The sequence below is a fragment of the Haliaeetus leucocephalus genome, unplaced genomic scaffold (assembly GCF_000737465.1).
Source record: "Haliaeetus leucocephalus isolate CR32 unplaced genomic scaffold, Haliaeetus_leucocephalus-4.0 Scaffold871, whole genome shotgun sequence".
Lineage (NCBI taxonomy): Eukaryota > Metazoa > Chordata > Aves > Accipitriformes > Accipitridae > Haliaeetus > Haliaeetus leucocephalus.
Window position 1 is genome coordinate 4,137,862 of NW_010973307.1, and position 25,876 is coordinate 4,163,737.

At 40.9% G+C, this 25,876-nt stretch overlaps 1 protein-coding gene across 2 annotated transcripts in view; it reads left to right on the plus strand.

Annotated features, from left to right (window-relative positions):
• Positions 1 to 25,876, plus strand: part of ELP3 (elongator acetyltransferase complex subunit 3) — a 90,421-nt gene that overhangs the window by 30,573 nt on the left and 33,972 nt on the right. For both annotated transcript variants that reach the window (XM_010583163.1, XM_010583164.1), the window contains exons 8-10: positions 1,445 to 1,606; positions 4,916 to 5,042; positions 20,967 to 21,160. In XM_010583163.1, coding sequence (XP_010581465.1) covers positions 1,445 to 1,606; positions 4,916 to 5,042; positions 20,967 to 21,160 — 483 coding nt within the window. The remainder of the gene's footprint in view (positions 1 to 1,444; positions 1,607 to 4,915; positions 5,043 to 20,966; positions 21,161 to 25,876) is intronic.

The following is a 25,876-nucleotide window of genomic DNA, read 5'->3' on the forward strand; positions in this document are numbered from 1 at the left end:
TGAGTCTGAACCTGCTTGGGGTTTTTGCTGGGTTTTTTTGGTGGGGAGGGGGCTGGGGGATGTGTGTGTGTGTGTGGTTTTTGGTCAAACTGGACCTCCATCATGCTCTGAGGCAGGCTCTGGAGTTCTACTTTGATTCAGAAGTTTCCAGCTATCCAGAGCTGGAAATCAGATGATGAATCTTCATAGAACACCTAATAAATAGCTGAAGTTAGTCATCCTTGTGATTTTGGTGTGCAGTATTCTTTCAGGTATCAGCATAACATCTTTCTCTTACTCAAGGTGTCCTCTTTTCAGCAACATTTAATATTAATACTGAGACCTTCATCATTTGGGACCATTAAAGAGACCGATATTCTTCTCAAACAGTGGCTGTTAATCCTGCCCACACCCTGGTTGGGGAATTATCCAGATTATCTCTGCAGTTTCAAATGGTTTCAAAAGAAGTTTCCTTCTTCCTGCTGTAAATCTTTTCTCTTGTGCTGCAGTCCTCTGTTACACAACCACCATATTCTGCAGGAAAGACGGTCAAGTGAAGTGATTCCTTTATGGAAAGGAATATTATCCTTGCTGGTAGTGTTGGAGATTATGTTGATTAATGGTTTCCTTTTGTGAACTTTGGTTCAAGGCTGCTTTGGATTCCTTTTTTTCTTTTGTTTTACTCTCTCGTAGGTCAGTATCTTACCATTTGTCATCAGTAGTGGATTTTTCTGCTAGCTGGAATAATTAGCCTTTGTTAGACATGCAGTGATAAATGGGAGAGGAGGGGGGGAAAGGGTAACAATGAATTTCAGTTCAGCATTAGACTTCAATGAAGTTGCGAGCATGCTGCTTGCTCACAAAGGGAAGTGATTTGTGGAATTTTTCATGGACAGTCTTGTATGTTTTCTTGTGAGAATGAAGCTGGATCTTGTTGCAATCCCTGCAATTTATCTGTATGCCGTGGGAAGCAAATGAAAATATACTGACTGTACCAAACTTTCCCTGATGTGAGGTCCTGTGTTATCATCAGTGTCTGAATGGGAGCAAGTGCTCAGACTGCCTTTGGTTTGTCCCCCAAACTAAACAAGATTCTCATTGCCTACTCTGACTTTCCCTTTTGCCCAGGCTTCGTTTCCAGACAATGAGTACTGAAGGCTTAGTTTGGTCTAGGAGCATCTTCCTAACAAGTACGGTTTAAAAAAGCCCCACGAAGCTGCCACAGCCCAGTTCTTTTTCATACAAAGCAAACCGCAGACTTTCATTAGTGTGCATATTTGTGTATTGTTTCATCTGTGCATTGCCATAAGGTTGAGGGCACCCTGGCTGCTGGGATATTTGAGGGTTTTAACCTGGATTTTGATTCTGGTAGGGACACAGAAACTGTCACCTGGAAGGTGTTGGAAACTCTTCTGATGTTACCCTGTGACGCCTTCACAGTTTTAATAGGGGACTTTTTTTGCAGGTATTCAGAACGAAGCCTGACAAAATGCGTTGGGATAACAATAGAGACCAGACCAGATTACTGCCTGAAGCGGCATTTAAGTGACATGTTATCCTACGGCTGTACGAGGCTGGAGATCGGAGTGCAGAGCGTGTATGAGGATGTGGCCAGGGACACCAACAGGTGAGAAGAAAGCTTCAGTGCGAAGCTGAGCGTGGCCGCTCACTGTATGCTTTCTGGAATACTCTTGAGTAGTGTGTCTTGACCTGTTTGCTTGAACACCCATTTAACATTGAACGTTGAAACTTTTAGCTCATTTCCTTGCTTGTGTGCCCATACATCTGTTAAGAAGAACTAATAAACTGCAGTGGCTTCATGGATTTTTTTTTTTTGTGATATTGTGTAGACCATGTCTTGAGAAGATGGAGTTATTTGTGATGTTTTATTTTAAACTCATATTCTATTCCTGTATCGTACACCTCTTTTTTTTTTAATTTTTATTTTTTTTATTGCTTTATAAATAAATTCAGTTTTGTGAAGTGAAACTTGTGCCCAGGGAGAGCTCATAGTTTTTATCCTATGTAATTCATAATCTATAGCCTTGAGTAGATACAGTGCATTATAATCTATTGGAGGTACTTTACCAGCAAACAGCATGTTCTCTACCCCGGATATCTTTTTCTGCTGAGTATTGGAGAGGAGAGATGACACTGGCAAGTACAGAGGGTGAGACATAGCCAGAAACAACGCCTGTTGATAGATTAACCACAGTCATCCTAGGCATACAGTATCTCTAGGGATTGCAAAATATATTTGCAAGAGGCCTGTGACTTATTCCTTGTCATCTTGGACCTGTGGCCAAAAGAACAGTTGTCCTACGTAGGAGAGTGTGCAATATATCATTCATCCCACCTCTTTACAGGCAAGTAAGCCAATCTTTTTTCTTTTTTTTTTTATTGCAAGTCTGATAATTCTGTTGAGATTTTGAAAGAAGTGATTTTTCTCTTGTTTTTTCACTTCTGACACTCATTCAACTCGCTTTCATTCTTATTGCATATTCCAGTCACCTACCAAAGATGTTTAATAACCATAATCATAGGTAATGACAGAGAGATTATGGTTCAATAAAAGCACATTTTTGTTAATACCTACCTTAAAGGCAGTAGTGCAAAACTGAAAAAGTTGGACATTTTCTTTTAGAGACTTAAAGAAAGAATCCAAAATGAGTTTCCCCCTGTGGGTTTAGCTATAGTATTGCTGGTGCATGGTGCAGGATGTCACTGCTATGAAATGGTCATGCTCCAGGTCTCAGTAGACGGGAAAAGCCAGTTATTAAGTAGTCCAAGAGTTAAGAGCTAATATTTATTGGTGGTACTTTCCTCCTCTAGATGTCAGAGCTTTCCAAATGAAAAGATCCATACTAAGGAATGTAGCTAGATCTCGCTCTTAGGCTAGACGTATTCATTTACAGTTAATTCTGACACAGATTGTAAATTTAACAATTGATTTCTCTTCAGCTTTTAAAACCTTTTTTTCACCTCAAATCTTTTAAAGGTGTCCTATCCTGAGGTGGAACTTTAAAACCTCACTTAGCTATCACTTCAGTCATCTTCAGTTTTCCTCCAGTTTTGTCTGTCACATCAGAGCTGGTACCATAAATCGTTCAAAGCTGTACATCACTTCTGGCTTGTACATTTGCTAATGAACCCTTGCTTTCCTGCTGATGAATCAGAAGAAGAATGAAGTAGTATATTACTGACTTGATTTCACTCAGAAGTAATCCTGTATAGAATTATATTTTTAAAGGCACTTTTCAAAGCTGCTTGCAGAATTCCTAAAAGGCTTTGCTGCAGGCTGTCTCAGAGCAGGGAGAATGCAGGCTGTTCACTCAGATATCTGCCTCCAACTTTTTAGAACAATGAATTGGAATATACTTTTAGAGAAGGGTGATTCAAGTTTCTCTTTCTTTTGAAATGACCTCATTTTGCTTCTGTTCTTCTGTTTTGTGGGGGATGTGTTTTGGCTTTAAACTTTTAATATTTTGCTTGTAGCAAAATGTCAGATTACAACCAATTAGGCTAACTGTTTGGAAATTACTTTCTATTATGTTCCATAAGTCATTAGTGAGGTTTTTGAGTGCTTTTGGTGGCTGTGAGGCAGAAAAATATTCAAGAACAGATCTAGGCATCAAATAATCAAGTTATTGATGCAGCTCAAATTCTACTTCTAATAAGAAAATAATTTTTATTTATGAAGCAAGTCTCCATTTACTCCCCTCAGGCTACTCAAGGTCTTGAGTAATGCTGTCCTTGAACAATCTCAGAAAAACACCGTAATACTTCTATAAAAAAATCATAAATAAAACTAGAGTCTTAAAACTACATGTAGGGATTTAACGGAGGCAGAATCTTCCAGTAGGGAGGAAGGAAGAGGTCCTTAAACCAAGGGAAAGAGCTGTTTGGTTTGGTTAACATTAGGTTTTGGCAGAAGGCATGCCCGATGGTGTTAATTTTTCATCCAAAGGACTATGGAGGAGAAGAGTCACTGCTGAGCTAATCTCTTGGCAAGGAATTCCAAAAGATGGGGTGCACTGGTATGAAAGTGTGACGGGAAGAAAATGGGGATTGGAGAGGGAAGAAGGTGGCAGATGCTGAGGGAAAGAAATGTCCAGAAATGTCGGCTAGTAGTGGAAGAGCCTTCCCAGCTGGGGAAGAGCAAAAGCAAGGACTTTGTGGGAAGACTGCTCACATGTGATGGGCACCTCCTCGTAGCTGGTTGTAGTGAGCGATTGCTGTTGTGGAGGCAGAAGGTGGCTCCTGAGCCATGGAGGTGGGAGGAGAGTGGGGTTTGCTTGAGGCTAATGAGTTACTGAGATTCAGTCTTTGTTCTTGCCATCGTTTGGGCTCCCACTCACCCCGATCTCCTGCAGAGCAAGCCTGAGTTACTTCGGTTTGATGTCAGTGGAGAAGAACATGAAATCCTTCAAGGGTCCTAATCCAGGCTATGTTTTGGAGCTTTGGCACCTCTCGGAAGTCGACAAGTTTATGTTTCTCTAAATGGAGTACTTGAGAGTTTGGCAAGCATGTTGCAGAATGATTTTCTAGCTAGCTGTTTTTACTTAGCCCCCATCCTTCTCCTTTTGCTCTTCTGTTGCTTTTGTTTCTGGTTATGCTTCGTTCTGATTATACAGAGTCTTCAGTGCAGTGTGTCCTAGCTTGTGTTGTGGCATCAACTTGTGTCATTGCTTTACAAATCGGATTTCAGCAGCTTTCCAAAGTTTCTCGGGCTGTGATTTGACTAGCCGTAGCCTTGGTGGGGTTCACCTCCTATAGAAATGGCAAACTGCATTACTTTTAGCCCCTAGTATAAACTATACTTTATTAGCAGTCATGTTCCAAACTCAACCCTTCTTGCTTCCTAGAGAATGTCAATTAAATGTATCAAAATGTGTCTTTTTCTGTATGATCCTGAATCTCTTTCCTCTCTTCCCAGAGGTCACACTGTGAAGGCTGTGTGCGAGTCTTTTCACTTAGCCAAGGATGCCGGGTTTAAAGTAGTGGCGCACATGATGCCTGATCTACCAAACATGGGGCTTGAAAGAGACATGGACCAGTTTGTTGTGAGTATGCCTTAAAATAACCGGGAGCTTCTAGGGTATTCCAGCTTTTTCATCTCATGCTGCTTCTCTTTCTTAGCTCAGCTATTAGTTATGATCCAGGCCAGAATTGTTTCTTAAGGACAAATAATTTAAAATTCATTTTTTGAAGGTGGAGGGTGAGAAAGATTTGTTGAACTACTTCATCCAGAAAATTATATCCTTGCCTCATGAAAGACTGAGTCACTCGGGTCTCTGTGGAATATAGCTCTTCCAATATTAACTAGGGCTCTTACTTTTTTCCAAGGTGGTTTTCTTTCCGTGGATTTAGAATAGTACATGATTCAAAGTTAAAAGCATACTATCTCGAAGGTAATTAATTGCAAAGTAGAGTATATAGGTGTATTATATAGCACCTCTGTTCTTGGCTCAGTGCTATTCAATATCTTTATCAATGATGTGGAAGAAAATATAAAATTATTTCTACATAAATGGAAATGAGGAATAAAGAGCAAATGGTAAACAGTGTAGGGAATTAACCACGTTACCTGGTAGCATGGTAGATTTTTTTTCATTATTACATTTTTTTCTTTTTAAGTCAAAATTGGTCATCTTTTTAAAATAGTTCAGAAATTGCATTCATGACACAGGAGTCCCAGGTATATTTTTGTGTAAGGTCAGACTAGGTGCTTTCTGGACTAAAAAGCTATTAATGCAATGGAATATATTGATTGATTAGAAGTCCAGGCAGAAAGCAAAGGGTTATCTTGCTCTGCTGTAAACAGGCACGTCTAGAAAGAACCAATTGAAAATGCAGTTGTACAGTACATGAAGGAAATTCCGAAACCTGCGATAGGTACATTTTCTAAGGGGTTTTGTGCAGAATTCCTTGAACTCTTAATAAACATAATGTCATGGTACACAGCAAATACTATGTTCATGTGACAAAGTGAGAGACTGGGTAAAAGTCTCAAAACTGGAGGTGAAGTCAGTGAGAGAGCTGAAAGTTAACTCAAAATTCCTGCCCCAGACTCTGTTGCTCCTGGATTGTTTTCTTATAATGCTGAAGGAGGTGGAGGGTGGACATCACGTTAGCTGTGTTTTCATAGAATTAGTTGTGATGCAGGGTACAGCAGAACCCGAGTCCCTTACTCAATATCTCATGAAGTCACAGCTGTAGTTCTGCGTTCTCTGTGGGCCTGTCATTAGTGAAGTACTATTAGGCTGGAGAGAATTTGTGGTGGAAGAGTAGTGATACTGACAAAAAGATTTAAAGAGCTAACCTTGGGTAAGACCCAGCAAAGACGAGACAGTAATCTAAGGTATTTGCAAGATGTAAAACTGAAGAGGGAGGAATTATTTAATGCAGAATTACGAGCTTCTATAGAAAGTATTTACTGATTATTGCTCTTTGCTGCTTATTCATGATAAATGGCTAAGGCTTTTCCACTGTCGGATCTGGAGTTGCTCCTGTTTCATTGCAGGAGATTTGGGGACTCACTTTAAAAGGTATAACTTCAAGTGACGCTGAACTGCCTCCAGTTTCTGCAGGTCAGCAGGCTCCCCTGCTTGTCAGGGGAAGGGTTGTGCCGTGCTGTATTTTGTCAATTTATTTATGACAATTTGTGCAGAAATAGAAGAGGCAGAAGGCAAAGGTTTCAGAAAGAGGAGACAACAATGTGAAAAGGCTGGAATTGTGAAAGGGGGGACTAAAAGAAAGCTGGGAAAATAGTTGAGGATAGAAAAGCAAGAGAAGGAGAAAACAGAGCAGAGAAGGTCAACTGGTTTAGACTATTTCTGCCAGAGAAGTCTCTTGGCTTTAGGAGCTGGGAAAACCAATGTTGATGGTGGGCCAGCCTTGGGACACAGCAGGAAGGAATTTGCATGTTGTGATGGGGAAGAATGGGAAAAGTGAGAGCAGATGTTAATGAGGTCCAAAGAGAATTAAGAAATTTTTCAATTTAGAAAAGGAAGGGTTAAGATAAGATCAGATTTTTTTTTTGCTGAAGGGCTGGAATTGGCAAAAAGGCTGGTTGGAGGGCCAGGAAAGAGATATGCTAACCAGGGGAATAAGAAAACCAGATGATAGGTTAAGAAGGGGAATTCAAGAATACAGAGAGCTTGATGGGGTGAAGACCAACTCAAGTGACAGCCCTGTTAATGAGTTCAGAAATGAAGCAGGACTCACAGATCAAATTAAGATTTGATGCCAGTGAACATACTGATGAGGAGTTGGAGAATGAGTAATCAGTGTGGAGGATGAAGCCCTCAAGAAGTAATGTGAATGCTGCAGAGTGAGGAAGAAAAATGGGAGTTGGGGAGGCAGGCTGGTGGGGAAGAGGTGATAGATCACATCAACATGGAGAAGAATTATACGTGTCTTGTTTTAGAGAAGAAAGTATGGGAAAGGAGAGAAGAAGGAATCAAAAATGCCTGTGTTAGAGAGGTGCATAGGGTCCCCACCATGATCTGAGACCAGACAGCACACGAAAAAAGACCTGTGTGAAAGAGGCAGCTGCAGAGTTGATGCCCGGCTAAGTGATCGCTGTGCATTTCAGAAAATGGAGCTGCAGGGAATGAGAGTGGAGAGGTTGTGGATCACTGTGACATGTTTCAAGATGGAATGGTAAACAAGAGACCACTATCCTCTTCCTTTTCCCTTCTCCTCTACCTTTCTCATACTATCTTAAATGCTTTATAATTTATTTTTAAAAGATCCTTTTTCTTAAATAGGAGAGAATAGAGGGTAAAAACAACCATTCTTCCTGCGCGCCCCCCCTCCCCTTCCCCAGAGCCTTGTACTACTGAACATAATAGAAGTATTCAGCAGACAGTAATTCCTTCTTTTTCAGGGATTCAGCTAGATAGTACATTCTCTGTTTCCTACCTAACATTTTATATCATGGTTTTGAGTTATTAAAACAGCTAATTTCTATGTTGTGCTGTATAGATGTTAGTCCATGCTGGTAAATATTTAGACACTTCTATGACAAAAAATAATGTGAGAGTGAAGAGAGGAACCAAGTGGAGAGCATCTGTTGTGTTCTTGCAACAGTACTAAGCTGTTCATGAGCAGCAGTAGTGCTCTTTTATACAGTATTCTCCTAAAATGTATACTCTTCTTAGAAGATACCTATGACTTTTTGGGACAGATACCTGTGGCTTATCAAGGATCCTTATAGATTTTTTTTTATTTTGTGGTAGTTCTAGATAAGTTTGGAAAAAAACAACTTGATTTGTTGTGATGCTAACCTCCTTTCTAGCCATGTGCTTTTCAGACCAGGGAAAGGCAGGACAAAAAGGAGCTGAGTTGACTTTAGAAGGAGTTCTAAGCACCTTGCCTTCATTACCAGTTGATATATTAAATACAGGGGCTTCTCCTGGGAAGGTAATAACTTGCTGATTGTGCTGACTGTGTACTAAAAATACTGGGTGCTTCTTCAAATTGAACAGATAATTATGGTTTCAAGAGTAACATTGCTTCTGTCCCTTATGACCTATTGATTTGGAAGTGTTTCCTGCTTCTTCTGTCCAGCAGCTAGGATGCCCATCAGTTACTCTTTTGCAACCCTATCTAGGTTTTCAAAGCTGTGTTTAACAACTGTTTTCCTGGGGAGTTTATTAATAAGTATGCAAATCTTTAATTTACTGATAGGATTGAGTATGTTAGATCTTTTGTTACATGTATATATTCTTTTTTACAGTAAGTGGCAGGCGACTGGCTTTTTGCCTGCCTTCATCATGAAGATTATTAGTTACTTTTTTTAAACAGAGTGGATGTACGAGTCCTGTGTCCCAGTTATGTTGTGCTTCTCCTCTCCTTCCCCCATCATGCCTCTTTTCTTCCCTTATTATTGATTCTTTTTATAGCCTCAGAGGATTTCCTTTCTACTTCAGGTCTTTCCACCCCATTCCACATATGGGAAAACGCTGCAGGGAGGGAGTATGCTCTGCTTCCTCCCACCACCCATGCGGTTGTGCCAGTAGTGTCAGGTAGTTTATATGTACACACACGCACACACACACACTGCTACTTCTCGTTGGCAAATGCAAGCATAACAGATAAGACTGATTCACAGTGCCTCACGTAGCAGGTGGTCGGAGAAAATAATTAGAATAATAGCTAGAATAAATCAAGGACTCAGCGGGAATAATGGAATTGTTACCAGAGCAGACACCTCATTCTGCGGAACGCGATAAACACTCAGCTTTGCTGTTGTAGCACGAGAGAGATGAGGTGACTCTAGGGGTAAATGGTTGGGAGGATTCATGAATCACACTTGCCAACAGGGCTACCAAGCAGAACTTGGGATTTAAGCAAAAACTTTAGGAGGCTAAAGAATTCCCAGGATGCTGTTACTAATTCCTCATTCTGTTTCTGCAGAGCCACTGAGTGGCAATAGTATAATCAACAAACTTTATCTACTCTAGAATAAATATTATTAAGCTAGTAACATATTCATTAATGGAGATGATATTGCTATGTTTGCCTTTATTTTATTTTTATGGTCTTTGCCTAAGCATGATTTACTGTTGCTGTTCTTCTTGGCCCTCTGGGAGGGATGGCTGTAAGCCCATCTCAAACAACTTTAAAGACCCCTCATAGATGAAATAAATCTGGGGAGCAGAAAAAAAGAAAGGAAACAGGCAGGAGAGTGAGAAGATTAGAAATTTCAAGTGTGGGAAGTGTCATAGCAAGTTGCTGGCAGAACCCTCCAGCTCTGAAGGCACATGGGAGTTGGTGGATGCTGCCCAGAAACATCAGATAGGCCTGCAGTTGCTGAGAAGCTCTTTTTCCTTGAGGAGATCCATGAGGAGGTCCTGTGGCTTCACTCTGTCCATCTAGAGTCTTGTATTAATGAAATGATGAGGGTAAAAGCATAGGCAGGGCCATTTACTGGTCCTTACAGGAGACAAGTATCAGACTGAAGAGATTTTTGGTTCAATTCAGCAGAGCCAATCTTGCGTTCTTTAAATAAAATGCAATCATTGAATGATTTTAGTCTGGCAAAAGTTCCTTTTCTTACAGTCATGTGTCAGGCTGGGTTTTTTTCTGAAGGAGTTGCAAAATAAGCATTTCCTAGAAATAGACTAATTTTAGTGAAATGCGTGATGCATCTGTGATCCAAGTGTAAGTTATGCAGAGAGCTACAGCCTTCTTGGGTGTGTTGAACACAGGAGAGAAAAATAATGGTCAAGTAATGCAGTAGGTTATATGAGTGTTCTTTCTGTTTGCAATGTATTTGATGTTATTGTAAAACTTTAAATACTATTATATTGCCTTTAGCTGTAAATAAGGAGACTTTTCCTGAGGGCTCTCATTTTTATTAAGGAGATGAAGTTTGTAATGAAATATATTGCACCTCTGTCAGGAGCTTTTAATAACTGTAATAAAGGACAGTTAAATTGCTGATCTACATTGATTATTTTTTTTTAATTATTCTTTTGGGAGGACAATTACCTGTGTTTTTAAATACAGCTCTGAAATGTTTAGTGGGGTAAATTATTTTGCTTTCAATTCCTACCAAACATCTCATTGAAACACTATTATTGGCAGGTAGCCAGCATTACCTCTGAAAATTTGTCTTGTCTTTTTTTTTTCATGGGTACGCTTGCTGAAACAGATTAGGTGGTATTTAAAGATGGGTCCTTCAGTTACTAGAGCTTCTCTTGTAGTCTTAGTAACTGTTGGAGCTAAAAAGCTCTTCACTTCGGAAACAATTATAATTTCATGAACTAGGGCCAACGCTGTGGTAATTTTTATGTTAATGAGAATCATGGTAGTAAGGAACGGGCTATTTTTAGAAACAGTTTTCACAGATAACTGCGCGCATATTTCTGTGGGTAAAATATCTACATAAAGCCCCAGTGTGTACCCACTTCTGCAGATGGTTGAATTGTGTGCGCAAAGCTTCTCTCCCTCTCCAGCGTCTGTGTGGAAGTACCTTTTACTGGCTCGCTGGGTGTGTTTGCTGCAGCTCTGGGTACGTTTCCTATAAAGTGGGTCGGACTTCTCTCTGGGTATGTGCGACATAGGAAAAAAGTAGAAGTTAAAGCTGCAGCCCTCGGTGTGCCACTGTGCAGGAGCAGAATAGCTGAATCAGTTGAATAGTACAAGTAAAACTGGTCCTTTATCTTCTGCATCATTTGGGGATCCATGCATAATGTGGATAGGGTGATGCAATTTAAACCAGAAAATGCAAAGGATGGCGGTTTCAGTAGCAGTGTGATCTTTGCTACATTGCATTGTACTGCCTAGGAACAGTACATACTGCTATACCATTAGTATGGACATGATAAATTGCAAGGCTGTGTGGAAAAACTGCATTTATTACGGATCTTGGATTGCTTCCTTTGTCTTTCTGAATTAGTATTTTGTCTGCACACGTGTTTTCCTCCAGTGTGCCAGTCATAAAAGTTATGATAATAACAATCACTACCTTTAAAATAGCCTCCCATTCAGAAAAAGCCTCTGCTAAATATAAAGGTACAGTTGAGACCCTTTTTCTACCTGAACTAAAAGATCATTTCTGCGCTTAACAACTGTGTGTTGCATAGGCTCATACAGCCGCTCCGTCTATTCAAGTGGTGGTTTTTCATGCCAGCATTCAAAAGTTATTTTCTGGGGCTCTTTCACTAAGGCCCCTTGCTGCTGAAGTCAATAATGAGCATATGGCTGGGAACATACAGGTAAATGGAAAGGAGCACAGGAATAAAAGGATGTGTCTTGGACAGAGAGTTAAAATTTGCCAGGCATTTAGGCAAAGAGAGCGTCAAATCGTCATCAGCAACTGAATGCTTGTCATCAGGGTGGATAAACCATGGTGTCCAAATTAAGTTTTTGAGGACTTAGTTGTTGGTTTTGTGTGGTTTTGGGAGGGTTGTTTTGGGGGTTTGGGTTTTTTTCGATAAAAAAGCATACTGGAAAAGCATAATGGTTTTGCTGTGAACATAAATGAGAGAAGCTTTTGCAGGGCTGAGTGGAGTGGGAGAGAGCACATGGTTGTATTGATGCTCCTTATGGAAAGGAGAGGTCTGATGAAGGAGGATTAAATTATCAAAAACATTACGGAGTTGCTGATCTCAATGTTTTTTAGGGTAGAAGACATGCTTTACAGGGGTCTGTGTTGCAAAAATTGTGTACTTAAGACAATGAAAAATGCTATATTTCCTGTACTTAGCCCTAGGGGAAAGCTGACCCTTCCAGAAACATGAAGACCAGAGTTCTGTGCTTGGTAAAAGTGAAGGTGAAACTTCACAGCAAATTGATTGAGGTATTCTCATGGGTTCCTCCAAAACTGCGTAATAAATGGAGACTCACTTGGAGCACCTGCAAGACTAAGCAGATGGGACTGCTCGGTGCAGTGAGCACAATCTGGAGAGATTTGTCTTGGTGTTCAGATAGATACTGTGTTCAGGAGTCAAAACCACGCTCCAAGGTCATGCTGCTGATGCCCAAGGCCTCTCCCAAATGTTAAATGTCTCTTCTTCTTATTGAGTTGTATTATAGCAGTGCCAGGGACTGTTGCAGTCTACAATCTCCTTGAGGTAAGTTCTGTGCAAACTTGGAAGGAGCAACTTTCCAACAGAGTGTTAGAAGGCAACCTGTAGATCCTGACAGTCCAGGGGTAAAAAGAGACCATGGGAGGGATGGGATGGGAGGCAGGCATGTTCCGTCCTTGTCCGGCAGCAGCGGTTTCCTATACCACGTAGAGAATTAGGGTATTTGTGACACTGGGGTGCATAGTCTTGGTAAATAACTCATTGAAGACAGCTTCACATCTGTGGACTAAACGCTCCTGTCAGTTAATTTGTCTCTACCGTAACAGTTGCTTTGCAACTCGAGCAGTTTGTTTCTGGGTTCAATGTGATGGGTTTAATGTTTTCTTACTGAAGCTGGAGATCGTGAGAATTCACTTGTTAGACACTTTTGGAAAAGTTCCCTTTGGCATGTGGATTTGGGGTTTTTGAGGCTGTTGGGGAAGGGAGGAGGTGTAAAGGCTTCCTGCATGTTGGAGGGCGAGTTACAAGGTCCTTTACACTGTTCACTCTGGACGTTAGCAGGCAAATCCACTTTTCTTACTTGACATTCAAAGTCTACATATGAGGCAATATAGAACATCCTAAAATAAGTGTATAGATTAGTCTTAAGTAGCAACCAAAACCATATGTTTTTTTGTTAATTTGCACTATTGTAATAGTTCAGTAAGACATATCAAGGTCTGCAGCGATGTGCTGCTGATAAACTTCTCTAGTACTTTGAGTGTCTTCCTTCAGGAATTTGAAGACTAGCAAAATGAATATGCAAAATTAACATGAAACAAACTTTTCTGTTTCACCTACCGTGCATTACTGTGCTACAATCTCTGATGTGCTGTTTTTCTGCACACTAATATATACTAGTGTTGAAGAGATTTGCAGGTGGACGTGCTAAAAAGAGATGCTGGTCACCATCACAGAACTGACCCTCTCATGGCAGAAACGTTGGGTTTTATGTCACTGTTTTCTTGGCTTAGTAGTTTCCATAATCATATTTACGTGAAATATGACAGCTTGAATGTGTCAGGAACAGAAAAGATTTTATTACATAGCTGTCAATAGTCAGGAAAATTATAACAATTAACCGGAAAATGGTCTTTCCTCCCAGGATTGCAGGATGCTTTACAGGTGCTCTCAGGAAAGCTGGAAATTTGGGTCATTTGCTTTAGAAATGTTTTGCCCCATGGTCACATCTATAGGAGATTTTGTTGTGAGTGCGGAAGTGACTCGACTTATTTCTGCCTTTCATTCACTTTTGAATCAATTTTATAGAGATTCACGACACCATATATAAAGTAACATATGCATTTCAGAAGAGCCTAATTAAAAACGTTGCCATGTTGTACTGTGTTTGCCTCGGACATCAGTGATTCAGCAACAGGATTTACTAATTGCGCTGTCAAGTCACTCCTTCAAAGAACATTTGAACGGACAGAAAGTGTTGCTCTTTGAGGATACGTAACACCCGATGGACCTCTGAAATAGTGGTATATTTGGCACAAGTAATATCAACATACCATCTTTATATAAACCCAAGGCAACTTTGGGAATTCCCCAGGTTATATTAGAAAAATGTTTCAATTGTATTTTAATTCTATGTATTTAAAATAAGTGTCAGGTAAAGATACCTTGAAGAGTGGGTGTGCATGCAGTTAGCAGAACAAGCTCCAGCTTGCCGCAGGTGAAATGCTAGAGAGTTTGCTTCCCTTTCGTAGAGGGCTGATCTGCCCTATCATCTCTGTATGTTCTGTGTTGTGTTCGTGTTCACGTGTGCTCTGCTGATTTTGCACATAGCGTGTATACAACTGCAGTATGTAACATATATGCACTTATAATATGCATCATGGTAAATATGATTCTTTTTCATCGTTATCCCACTGCTTGGTGAGCTAGATCTAAAACTTTCTCATTTATCACAAGTCAGAGTCTGCAAACAGATGGTGTTCAGAGCAGCTAACAAGTAGTATCTTACTATCTTCTGGTAACTTAATAGGAAGTCTAAGGTCACATAATTGAAAGATATTGACGTTAAGTGACTTTAAAATGACCATTTCTCAGCTTGCTGTTGGCACTGCATTTCCCTGCTTCCCAGGTGACAACTGGTGCTTGACGATGTGTGTGTTCCCAGGCTGCTGCAAAAGGCAAGTAAAAAGGCAGAATTTAGTCCATACTTCTCAGTCAGTAGGCCATTGTCAGTATCAGTGAATGCAGATACTATCATTACATTTTAATTAGACTAGCATTTACAAGAAAGAGGGGAAAATGCAAATTTAGAGTTAAAATGGAGCCACATTTTTGAGCCACAAGCTTCTGTTAATGCATATAATTAAACTACTAAGTGATTGTTCATTCCCTGTAGAGTTGGAAGTGTCATTCAACGCGGTAGCTTTCAAGTGCTACCAGTATTCATAGTTATAAATAATACAGCTGATGGAGATAAGGAATGCTGTAATATGGAGAGTTAAGATAATGTTCATCTTAATGTAGTCGGACATGAATTTAATCATCTGTATCATGCAGGGACTACAGTAAAGGAACGAGTTCAAGAATCAGGTTGAGTGGCACCTGATTGCTAGTGGACAGTCATTAAAAAATAGATTTTGGTGGCCTTTATTTTTAACAAATCCTGACATTTTAGTAAATTGCTTTAAAAAATTGCTGTGCTTATCCTATAACTGCTATCTCCTAGAAGGGTTGAACATACTGAGAGCAGGAAGATTAAAGATGGCAACTGAGTCTTTGGTCTGTAAAAAGATGAAGTGGAATTCCATAAAATAATATTTTTCTCTTTTTGGAGAACTGCAGCTTTTGGGTGTCTTCAAAACACGTTTCTAATTTGTTCTGTACTTAAAGTGGTCAGTAAAATCGGATTAAAACTGTAAGGCATAATCTTTTAATATTGGCTGAGTTGTGCTATTACTGAACTTGAGAATGGGAGCAAACCGCTGTGTGGTCTCATTATGATCCCAAATCATTTGACCTTCCTGTTGCAACTCTGAACAGATACATGGGTGACTAAAAGGTCCTCTGTTATAAAGGTTATTGCAAACATGCAGGAAAGTGAAATGCTTGAGTTCAGGACTTCATCTCCTGATTCAATCTCTTCTTATATTCTGATCTTTTTTTGGTTCACATAGTGTTATGTTGACTTTTGGTTTTCAACTAATGTCTGTTTTCTTGGACGGTAATTACAATGTCATGCAATTTTTAAGTCTCAAAGCAATTGGTGGGAGTTGGACAAAAGTATTCCATCATGCACTTTGATATGTCTGCCTTGATGGAAAAATCAGTGGCTTCTTGGCATCTAAATGACTAATTTTACACCCGTTGGACCCTGATTATTCATAGTGGCAGTGAGTTTATGAGGTGGTGGATGAATGGATCCTATAGATGCCATTAGCTTTAATAACAGGGAACTTCTACAACAAAGGCATATGCTAGTAAAATCAATTACTGTTCTCATAAAACATGTTAGCAGCTAACTTGTATAACCTTGTAGACTGAATGTGTGTTGATGGGATCTTATTAAGATTCATTGTTTGTAATTCACAGAGCAGCTGTTCCTACAAGTAAAGTATGTTTAATGGAGCTCAGGTGAAGCAAAAAAAATTGTGAATTCCATGATTCTCTGGTTACTTGTTATATTATTTGCCGTGAGAAAGTACTCAACTTTTTTCTAATACCACATAAATTGGGTGAAGTTATGAGAAACGTTATTTTAGGCTATGAAAAGGCCCGTGTTTATGAACCTCCAGATCACTTAAGTTTCAGCTGATCTGAATTGACCTTTTTTTTTATTACAATTAAACCACTATGATAATCTCTCACGTCATGTCCATCATCTACATGCACAACTTTAAAATTTTACTCTAGCATCCATCTTTATGATACAAGACGTGTTAAATGCTAGTTGGCTTACAGTCTTTAGCTAGGGGGGAGAAAACTTGAAGTTCAAAGAAAATTGGTTTAGTAGCTTTGAAGTTGTACGTGCTTCCGTTTAGAATATTCATGCATGTGAGAGCACTATGCTGCATCCTCAAGTGGTTCAAAAAGGCTGGAAGTACGTAGGGATCCTTTCTCTCTGGGTCACCTTTAACCTCTAACTTCACAGTGCGTTAGCAGACGTGGATTTAAGCTCTGACTGAGTGCTTGCTAGAGCTGATGGAAAGCCTCCTGTTGACTCCAGTGATGCTAGGGATGGTGGTCTCTGGAACAAATGTTGTTTTAGGGATTGAATTTGTTTTGGCAGTAAACTATTCTGAACATTTTTATCAGCTGAAGACACCTTTTAAGGGGTCTAATTAAAAAAAGAAAAGGCTACAATTCTTACTAAAGCTTGGCATGTGTTGGCATTTTATAGTTCCTTTGTTTCATGAGAGACTTAATCAAAGCTGTTTGTAAATGGGAAAAGGTTAAGCCTTTAAATATTGGGATTTACAGAAACTATTTAAAGTTTACTGCTGGAAAAAGAGGTTCAGAAAAAAAGGAGACACTGCTTTGTTGTATTGTTTGAAATTAATTACTTTTGAAATAATTAAACTTGAGGGATATTTTGAGAAATAGTTTAAGAAATAAATATGAAAATCTGTTGCTTTTTTAATGGCAGCATTACTGAAATATTGAGTAGCATTATCAGCTAGCTTAATATGCAGTATGTATGAAGTGGCAAAATTGACAATGTGATTAGAAACCTTAACTTCTGACCTTGCCTTTGACTGCAGGATGGCTTTAACCTTAGTGCTGTGTTGATGCCTTTGCCTTTAATCTGCAATGTAAATCAGTGAATGTTTAAATATTCTGCCTGGTGAATCATACACGCTTTTGCATTTGGTTCAGTATTGTTGCGAATATTAATACGTAACCTTACTGGAAGCCTTTTCTCCTTGCTGGAGTGGTTTATTTACCTTCCTGTATCTCACTGGGGAAGCATCATTGCTTTCTCACCTTAATGTCTTTCTCTTCTTCAGTGCCACTTGGCCATAGAGCTTCGCTTGTCAGAACAATGACCTCTTACACGATTTTCTTATTCCTTCTTTCACAGTTGCTTTGTTTTACATTAGAGCACCTCTAACCACCCAGAAAAGATGGAAGTTTTGGGTTGTTCCAGGACAACAGGATTCTGAATTCTTTTTCTGACCTTATGCTACCTCATATGCTATATGACTTTGGGTAACATGCCTGCTTCAGCTGGCTGGTTTCAAAATTAGTCCAGTGATATATCTTTTTTCTCTTTTTCCCACTCTTTGCATCTTGAGCATCAGATGCACCCTAGGGCCAGCACTGGAGATGTGGTAAGAATGGTCAGCCAAGAGCAAAGCATATCTGCCTTCTCTGACAGCCGCCAACGACAGTATTGACCTGCAAAGTCAAACTGAACCCTCGGGGCAGAGGGGAGGACACAGGCTTCCAAGAGATGCGTTAAGCAGACATAATGGTCCCCTGCTGTCACATGGGGGCAGATCCTGTTTCTGACCTTACTTCCGTACTGGGAGTTGGACTCGGTGATCCTTATGGGTCCCTTCCAACTTGAGATATTCTAGGATTCATCAACGGTGCTCAATAGACCACTCCATAACCCAGCCCAATGCTGAAAGAAGAAAAGCGCTCTCCCCAAAACGCATGTTGGGTTTTCCTGCATCAGTGACGTGAGTCATCCTGGTCAAGGGTCCATCAGGAATCGGAGCTGGCACAAGGTTAGGAACAGGACGACGTGGCTGGCAGCGTGGGCAGGGCAGGGAGCCATCACATCTGCTGCCTGTGGAGCTGCAGCAGAAACCAGCCCAGGGTGTCTCCGAATACACCATTTATGTCCTATCCTCAGAGGTGGTGATGATGATGATTTATTATTTCATGGAGCTGCCAAGACAAGTATGTTTTTTCATCTCACGGTGGCGATGGGAGATTCATGATGAACAGGAGAGTTTATGGAGTGCATAAACAGATCTGAGGAAAGGAGGAGACCAACCTTATACCTATGCACGCTCCAGAGTGAGCACCTTGACGCTGGGGTTCAGAGTCAACTGTCTTTATCTGCCTTTGGCCAACTTCCTTGTAAACCATTTACTTTACTGATAGTGCAGCTTAATGGGATACAAGGTGTGTTATCCGTCTGGGGTGGTTGGTCTTGTGTCTTGGATACAGTTTGACGAGAAATAAGTTAGTTATCCCTCCAGGAGGCTGAGGGTGGGGAATGTGGGTCTCACTTTCTGCGTGAACCAATTTGTTTAGCAATTCTGTAACGAGGTGAGCACAACAAGGCTGTGCCTGGATGGGGTTCTCTCAGCAGCAGCAGCTTTTGGCACAACCATTTTGCAAAGCTGCAGGTAACCCAAGTCCGTCAGTTGATCCGAGTTAAAACAACCCTGCAAAACTTAAAACCACTACCTCCTCCTTGCGTTGTTGGTTTTTTTTCTTTATGGGGCCATCTGGGACTTACTGCTCCTTAAGCCAGCAGTGCTGCTGGGATGGTGATGGCTGAAGCTTCATCAGACCATGAATCCAGGATTTGACAGTTAATTTTGCAGCGGCAGTGTGGACTCGGGGTTGTTCAGCCTGGAGAAGAGAAGGCTCTGGGGAGACCTTATAGCGGTCTTCCAGTGCCTAAAGGGGGCTTATAAGAAAGATGGGGACAGACTTTTTAGCAGGGCCTGTAGCGATAAGACAAGGGGTAATGGTTTTAAGCTAAAAGAGGGCAGATTTGGACTAGATATAAGGAAGAAAGTTTTTACGCTGAGGGTGGTGAAACACTGGCCCAGGTTGCCCAGAAAGGTGGTTGATTCCCCATCCCTGGAAACATTCAAGGTCAGGCTGGATGGGGCTCTCAGCAACCTGGTCTAGTTGAAGATGTCCCTGCCCATGGCAGGGGGTTGGACTGGATGACCTTGAAAGGTCCCTTCCCACCCAAACTATTCTGTGACTTTATCCGTGGTCCAGACCTTGTTTTGTCTCTTAAACTGACTCAGTTATCCCTGCCTCTCTGGGAGGATGTGTATAAATGGCTTAAGAGGCTGCCTGGAAAAGATATTTTTTGACTGGTTTCTTTTTTCAGCTGGATTAGCTCTCCGGTCTGTTTTTCTCTGTAGCTGCACAGCAGGTAGGGTGGCACAGAAGTGCGGGTGTGCAGGGCAGAGGCTGCTGGAGCCGGCCACAGGCTTTGGCAGGGAGTCTGCCAGAAAGGGCCTGGGTTGACGTGGTCCTGCCGTTTCTCTGACCTTGCTCGCCTCTTCCCGTCCTTGCGCTGGATCTAGCATGCACTCGAGTCTGTGCAGATCCACTTTGGTGTGCTTAAGCTAGCAGCAGTCCGTTTGCTGCTTTTTATTGTGTTGAAGTATGGTTTTGTGAAGCACGGTGAGCCAACAGAGCCACTTAGATCTGCCCAGGTGGGGAGGTCCTGCTCCCAGCAGGCTGCTAATGGGACTTTATTCCAAAGCCAGGCCTTGCTGGAGCACTCCAGGAGCTGGTTTGACACACAGCGGTGGTAGGAAACAGCAAAATGTCTGAGTGGGTCTGGGCTGCATGAATGTGTTGAAGCACTTCAGCGAAGTGCTGGTGACTACCAAACCTAGCACAGCAACTGGTGGGACCATGGTAGCCTGCCATTAACTCAGCTTAACAAACTTGTATTATTTTTTTAGTATTATTACTGTGAGAATACTATGCTGGAGAGGGATCAAGCGGTGGATTTCAAGTGTGCAACAGTCCAATCCAGTATTAGATCGGGCCTGTAGGTGCTGTTACAATGAGGGCCATGTCATTGCTTAAGTCAGTTTAGTGGTTGCTTGGTTCAGGGTGCCTTGCGTGGTTTTTGATTTTTTTTGTAAGTGATTTTATTTTAATTGTCATTACTGAAATTCAATCTGCAAAAAACCAATGTGATTGTTGTGTTGTGCAAGCTAGTGCTGATCAATTTGCAGTTCTGTGCTGGGATTTAGTCATAGGAGTTAGCAGGAGATACAGTTTACCCTCCCATTCTCTAGGATTGTTCAGAACATCATTGTAGAATAAATCTGTTTTTCTTCATTGCTATTCAAATGATGTGTCTCAGACACATTGATTAATCTCTAAATGTGGTCTGCTGAGATTGAAGATAAGTACACTCACTTCTATTATTCTAATTCTGAGCAGAGTCTGTTACAATAAATGGTGCAATATCTATTGAATTCATGCTGAAAGGTAGAAGCAATGTACAGATTTGACTCATAGCATTGTCATCTGGATTTTTTTTTTTCTTTAGTGGCCTTCTCTTTAAATCTAGAACATACTCTTTATTTCAAATAATGTCATAAACCAGAAAATACTGGCAACTCAAGATTTTGTAAAAGACAATTGTAAGTTTTGTTCGGGCTCTGAAGCCCCAGGAAATGTAGTTTGTTTTGCCCTGACTTGCATTTTTTTGTTCCACTTTTGCAGGAGTTTTTTGAGAATCCTGCTTTTCGCCCAGACGGCATGAAGCTGTATCCGACACTAGTGATCCGTGGCACTGGTCTGTATGAGCTCTGGAAGACTGGAAGATACAAGAGCTACCCCCCCAGCACTCTTGTGGATCTGGTGGCCAGAATCCTGGCCCTCGTCCCACCATGGACACGTGTGTACCGTGTTCAGAGGTAATTTTCTGTGGTGGGCCTTGTATATTGATTTATTGTACTTGGAGGGATTCTTACTTTAATTACAGCGAGATCTGACTCAGGCTTTTATTATTTTTCAGGCTTAATCATTAATGTACTAAAGATTTTTAAAACTGCTTCCTATCTATTCAGAATGGGAAAGGCCAAGTAGAGTGAGAAGCTATTTAAATTGAACTGCTTCTATAATGCACCCAGAAACCTCAGGGCTTCTGGAGGCCCCACTTTTGCTGCCAGTCAGACAAGAGCATAGGATGCAGCACACAGTACTTTAATGACATTGATGGATAATTGCTTCTTGGCTGTAGGTGAAGTTTCCTATATCTATTGCAGGAGCTGTGAGGTGTGTCATTTTTTTTGGCTATAGACTTCCTTTCTTTCCCTGTGGGTGTTGCAGGGTTTTCATACACATACTATGGTAATACCATTACTTCCAGCACTCACCTCCCAGAACAATAGATAATACTTCCATTTAGCGCTGTATTTTCAGCGTGGAGTCTTCCCTGGATTATTTTTCTTCTTTTATCTTCTAAATCTGTCTGATAACAGGAAGGGAGGCTTATAGCATACTTGCCTATTTTTGCATGTGCAGACAATACTCAGTTGGCTTCCAGCTACATGAGCTGGAAACAGCGCCAATGCCTAGTTCTCCAAGAGCACGCCGAATGAGAAAGCCTTGTGCATTAGACCTTACCTGCCTGGAGTTCTCTGAGGCATTTGATTTTGTGCCCTATCAGAAATGTGATGGAGTGGGGATAAGCAGGGAAACATGGTAGGGAAGAAAGCGGCTGAAGGCAAGAAATGCTGGGTAGCTTTGATAAAGAAAGTATGGACTCAGGGTTATTAGTGGAGTTTCTCAAACATCCATTTACAAACTAATCTTGCTCAAAATTATATTTATTTACAGTGACACAAAAATAATAGGATGCTGAGGAAACCTTGCAGGTCTGGGAAGCGTCATTGAAAGACAGAGGATGCACAAGCAGGATCTGGTGGTGGTGAAGCTAGAGTGACAGAGATGGGATGGGATGCAGTTCAGGGAAGTTTGAGGTCAAACTTGGAGGGGGTTTTGCTGCAAACCATGGGATCATCATGTGAAAATAGCAGAGGAGGAGAAGTTCTTAATGTCTCGGTCTGTAATATCAATAAGCCACTGGTGACTGCAGCTGTGAAAAGCATTTTTTTCAGTATAACTCTTTTTAGAGATGAAAGTATTAATCCAGCAGCCAGACAAGGCTTTGGAAAGACCTTGTCTGGAATAATCCTCATCTTCAAGAAAATGAACTGTGGAAATATGTGCAGAGGAGCATCAGTCTTTTGTTTGAAGGATAGCTGTGGACATAAATGACCTCTGTAAATCTATGAGAGAAAGAAAATAGCCTTTTAATAAATAGGAACATTGATTTGGGCGGAGGACAAAATAAGAAGTAGCTTTGCAGAAAACAAGGCAGGAAGCTGGGAACTTTTGGTCAGGACTGAGATTCTGGAGTAGCTTTCCAAAGTTACCAAAGGGGAAGAGAAGCTAAATATGGCTATGGTGAAGCTTGATTAGGTTTATGAATGTGATTGTGATACAGCAGTCTGTAGTAATTGAGACATAGTTTCAGTGACCAGGAGATCCTTTCTTCAGGTCTTTGTTACTGTGAGAAACTGGTGGCTGTAGCTGAGCACTCAGAAGAAGGATGTGATACTGATGAAGAAAGCAAAACATGGCTTACAGGAAATATCTCCTTGGTAATCCCCCAGGCTTTTCACATCATGTGTAGGAGCATTATTAAAGGCAAAACTCCTACCTTTTCTCCCTGCACATCTTCTTCATCAATTCCACTACAGATGCAATGGCCCATTTGTTCATGATGCTATCACCATAGCATCGTATCTAAAACAAACAGGTTTATTCTTAGAGGACAGCATGAGTTTGCAGCCTAGCAGGTCTTCTAAGGAACACAGGCCTGGAAAAGTCTTTGCTTGGTGTGCTGATTTGCCTGAGCTTGACTGATTTCTTCTGTCAACAGCAGCAGCCTCCATCCAGCTGTCATCCGGTTGTCAGTTATTATGTTCCAGTGGAATAGCTGTTTTCTTACTGACCGGCTCATGTTATCTGAAACTTGTTCGTGGCGATTACAGATTTTTACACCTCCAGTGCAAAGTCCGAAAGCTATTACTTTGATCTAAATTGCTTTCAGGGCCATTGTGTGACTCTGTAACAGAATAATGAACAAAGCCAGATTTCCTAAAACATTTGTGGCCTGTTCCCAACACTGCTTCACTGAGGACAAGCAACTTTTTTCCCTTTCTCCATTGCTGCCCCCAGCCCTTTCCATCTCCCTGCTGCCGCGAGTCCTCCATCCTTCACATCTTGCATTTCAGGCTCTATTTCCACAGTCCTTTTGGATTCAGCTTGTGCCCTGGACGGCTACTTGTCCCAAACTCTCTGCATACTGACTGGCTGTTTGGTATATGCATTCAGGTTTTCCAGCAAACACCACCAGAAGAAGACAGCTCTCTATGCCCTTCCTTATTAGGACCACGGTTTGGGATCTCTGTTCCCTAGTACCAGGTTTTGAGGAAACATAAGGGACTCAATGTTGTTGTAGTCCATCACATGCTCAAAATAATCAGTTTAATGAGTCAGGTGAGCATGGGAAAGGTGTCACTGACAAAACACTGTAGAACTCTTTCTGCTTCAGAAAACCAGGTAAAATATGTTGGGTTGTTTTTTTTTAAAAAAAAAAAAAAAAAGATGCTGTTGCTAATGGCTGGTTGGAGGAGACTATATTTTCCAGGGTGTTTTGTAACTGTCAGAGATGCTTAATATTGTATTTTTCCTGAATGCTTGTGAACCTCATTGTCACTGAAGTGCATTGCTGTGTGAGAAGGCATGAAATGACAGAAGTAGTGTCACACACCTTGAGACTTTTTCTTTCGTGTATCTCAGTGTTTCATCTGAATGTTATTTTCACTGTACTGATGGGGAGATGTAGGTATGAAGAAATGAAATGCCTTACTCAACCGAGATCATGTAGTAAGTCAGAGCTGAGAGCAGACTCAAGGTCTTTAGACTTTCACTGTGTGCTTCAATCAACTGCTTCACAAGTGTCCTAAGTAACACAGAATGTTTGAAAAATAGAAGATTAAATAGGCCTTGTTGAAGCTTCTGGCAAATTGCTTATTAACTTTAATAAGGTCAGGATTTAATCCCCTGTATCCCTGAATTTGTTTAGCGTTTTAACAAGTCCTAAAACCACTGGTGCAATGCTGTCTTGTGGCTATTCAAAATAGGCAGTTAGTGCATACACTCATGATGCACACAGGGTACTTATTTAAATAGCCTGCCGTAATCTGAAGTGGGAATGGAAAACCTATTTCTCGCTTTCTCTTTCTTAAAAAGCTTATTTTTCACATTCATATTTTAATTTAGGTTTCTCCCTGGTAGGCAGATGAGAGAGGCTCAAGTTACTGTATGTTGTAATCTACCTTTTATTTGCAGGACTTCATTTACTATTTCATAGCTGACTCTGGATTTAGCTAAAGACCTGGTACTGGAACATGTCAGGATGTTATATCTACGTCCCTGTAGGGAAAATACATACAGCCTGACTTCTTGGAGTTGTTCCATAATTAGAAGAAAGAAGTTTAGTTAGATTATCACTGTAGATCTAACATACCCTGATGAAAATGCTGTTCTCCTCTAGTGTGTCCTTCAGTCACAATGTGAAGTGCTTATTTCCTCTAATTGAGGCTCTTTAAAGTGTGTTGTGTTGGCTCTGCTGTGTCTTATTTGCTCAAAGAAATCCACTGAATAAATGATTTGGTTGGCTAATTGTATTTTTGCCTCAACTTTTTGGCATGCGGGTGTAAGAGGTGAGGAATTTTTCATAGACCCTTTGGCTTCATAGAAAAAAGAGCAGGGAAAACAGGGGAGGAAAGTAAAACACAGGGCCTCCATTATGCTGGAGAAAGTCATACCAAAATTGGAGTGCGATGCTGAAATGGGAGGAGAATCCTGGAGTTCTGAAGCCCTTGTTTTCATTCCGAACAGTAAAGGAAAACTCCTTTTCTAGCCCCCCTCGCCAGTGTCTCAGACTTCTACAAGGCTGAAGCAGCATGAGGATCAGGTCTTTAGGACTGCTGAAGACCTTTATCTTTTATACAGCTACTGCCAAAAATAGTAATTGTTAATGGGGGCCATGGTGTGAATGCAAGTCCTCAAGGAACTGAATAGATCAATTAATACATTTTACAGAGGTCATCAGACAGCTGCTAGATGGTGATGACTTTCAATCACTACTGAACCAACATGGATTAAGCTAATTACATTACCAATTCCCTGAACCATCCTATTCTCTGTATGTTTTTTTGTGATATTCTGTTCTTTACTCTGTTGAAAGCTTGCACAGATAAAGGAAAAGGAGGAATACTCACCAAGGAATGTTTGAGCCCCGTTTTGAGACCAACCTGCTGTACAATTTACTGAGTAACTTTCATGCTTGTATAGTCCTTATTTCCCTGTAGAAGATCTGAGGGGGGTTGGATTACACAGTAGTGCACTTGGGTGGTGTCTTATCAGAGGTGCCAGGGTGGTGTTTGAGCAGGATTTGGGGGGAAGCATTTGAGATCACCGTATAGTACAGCATTAGATAGAAGGTGAGCGTGGAGTGGGATGTGCCAATAATCTGCATGGGTTTTTTTCAGCTT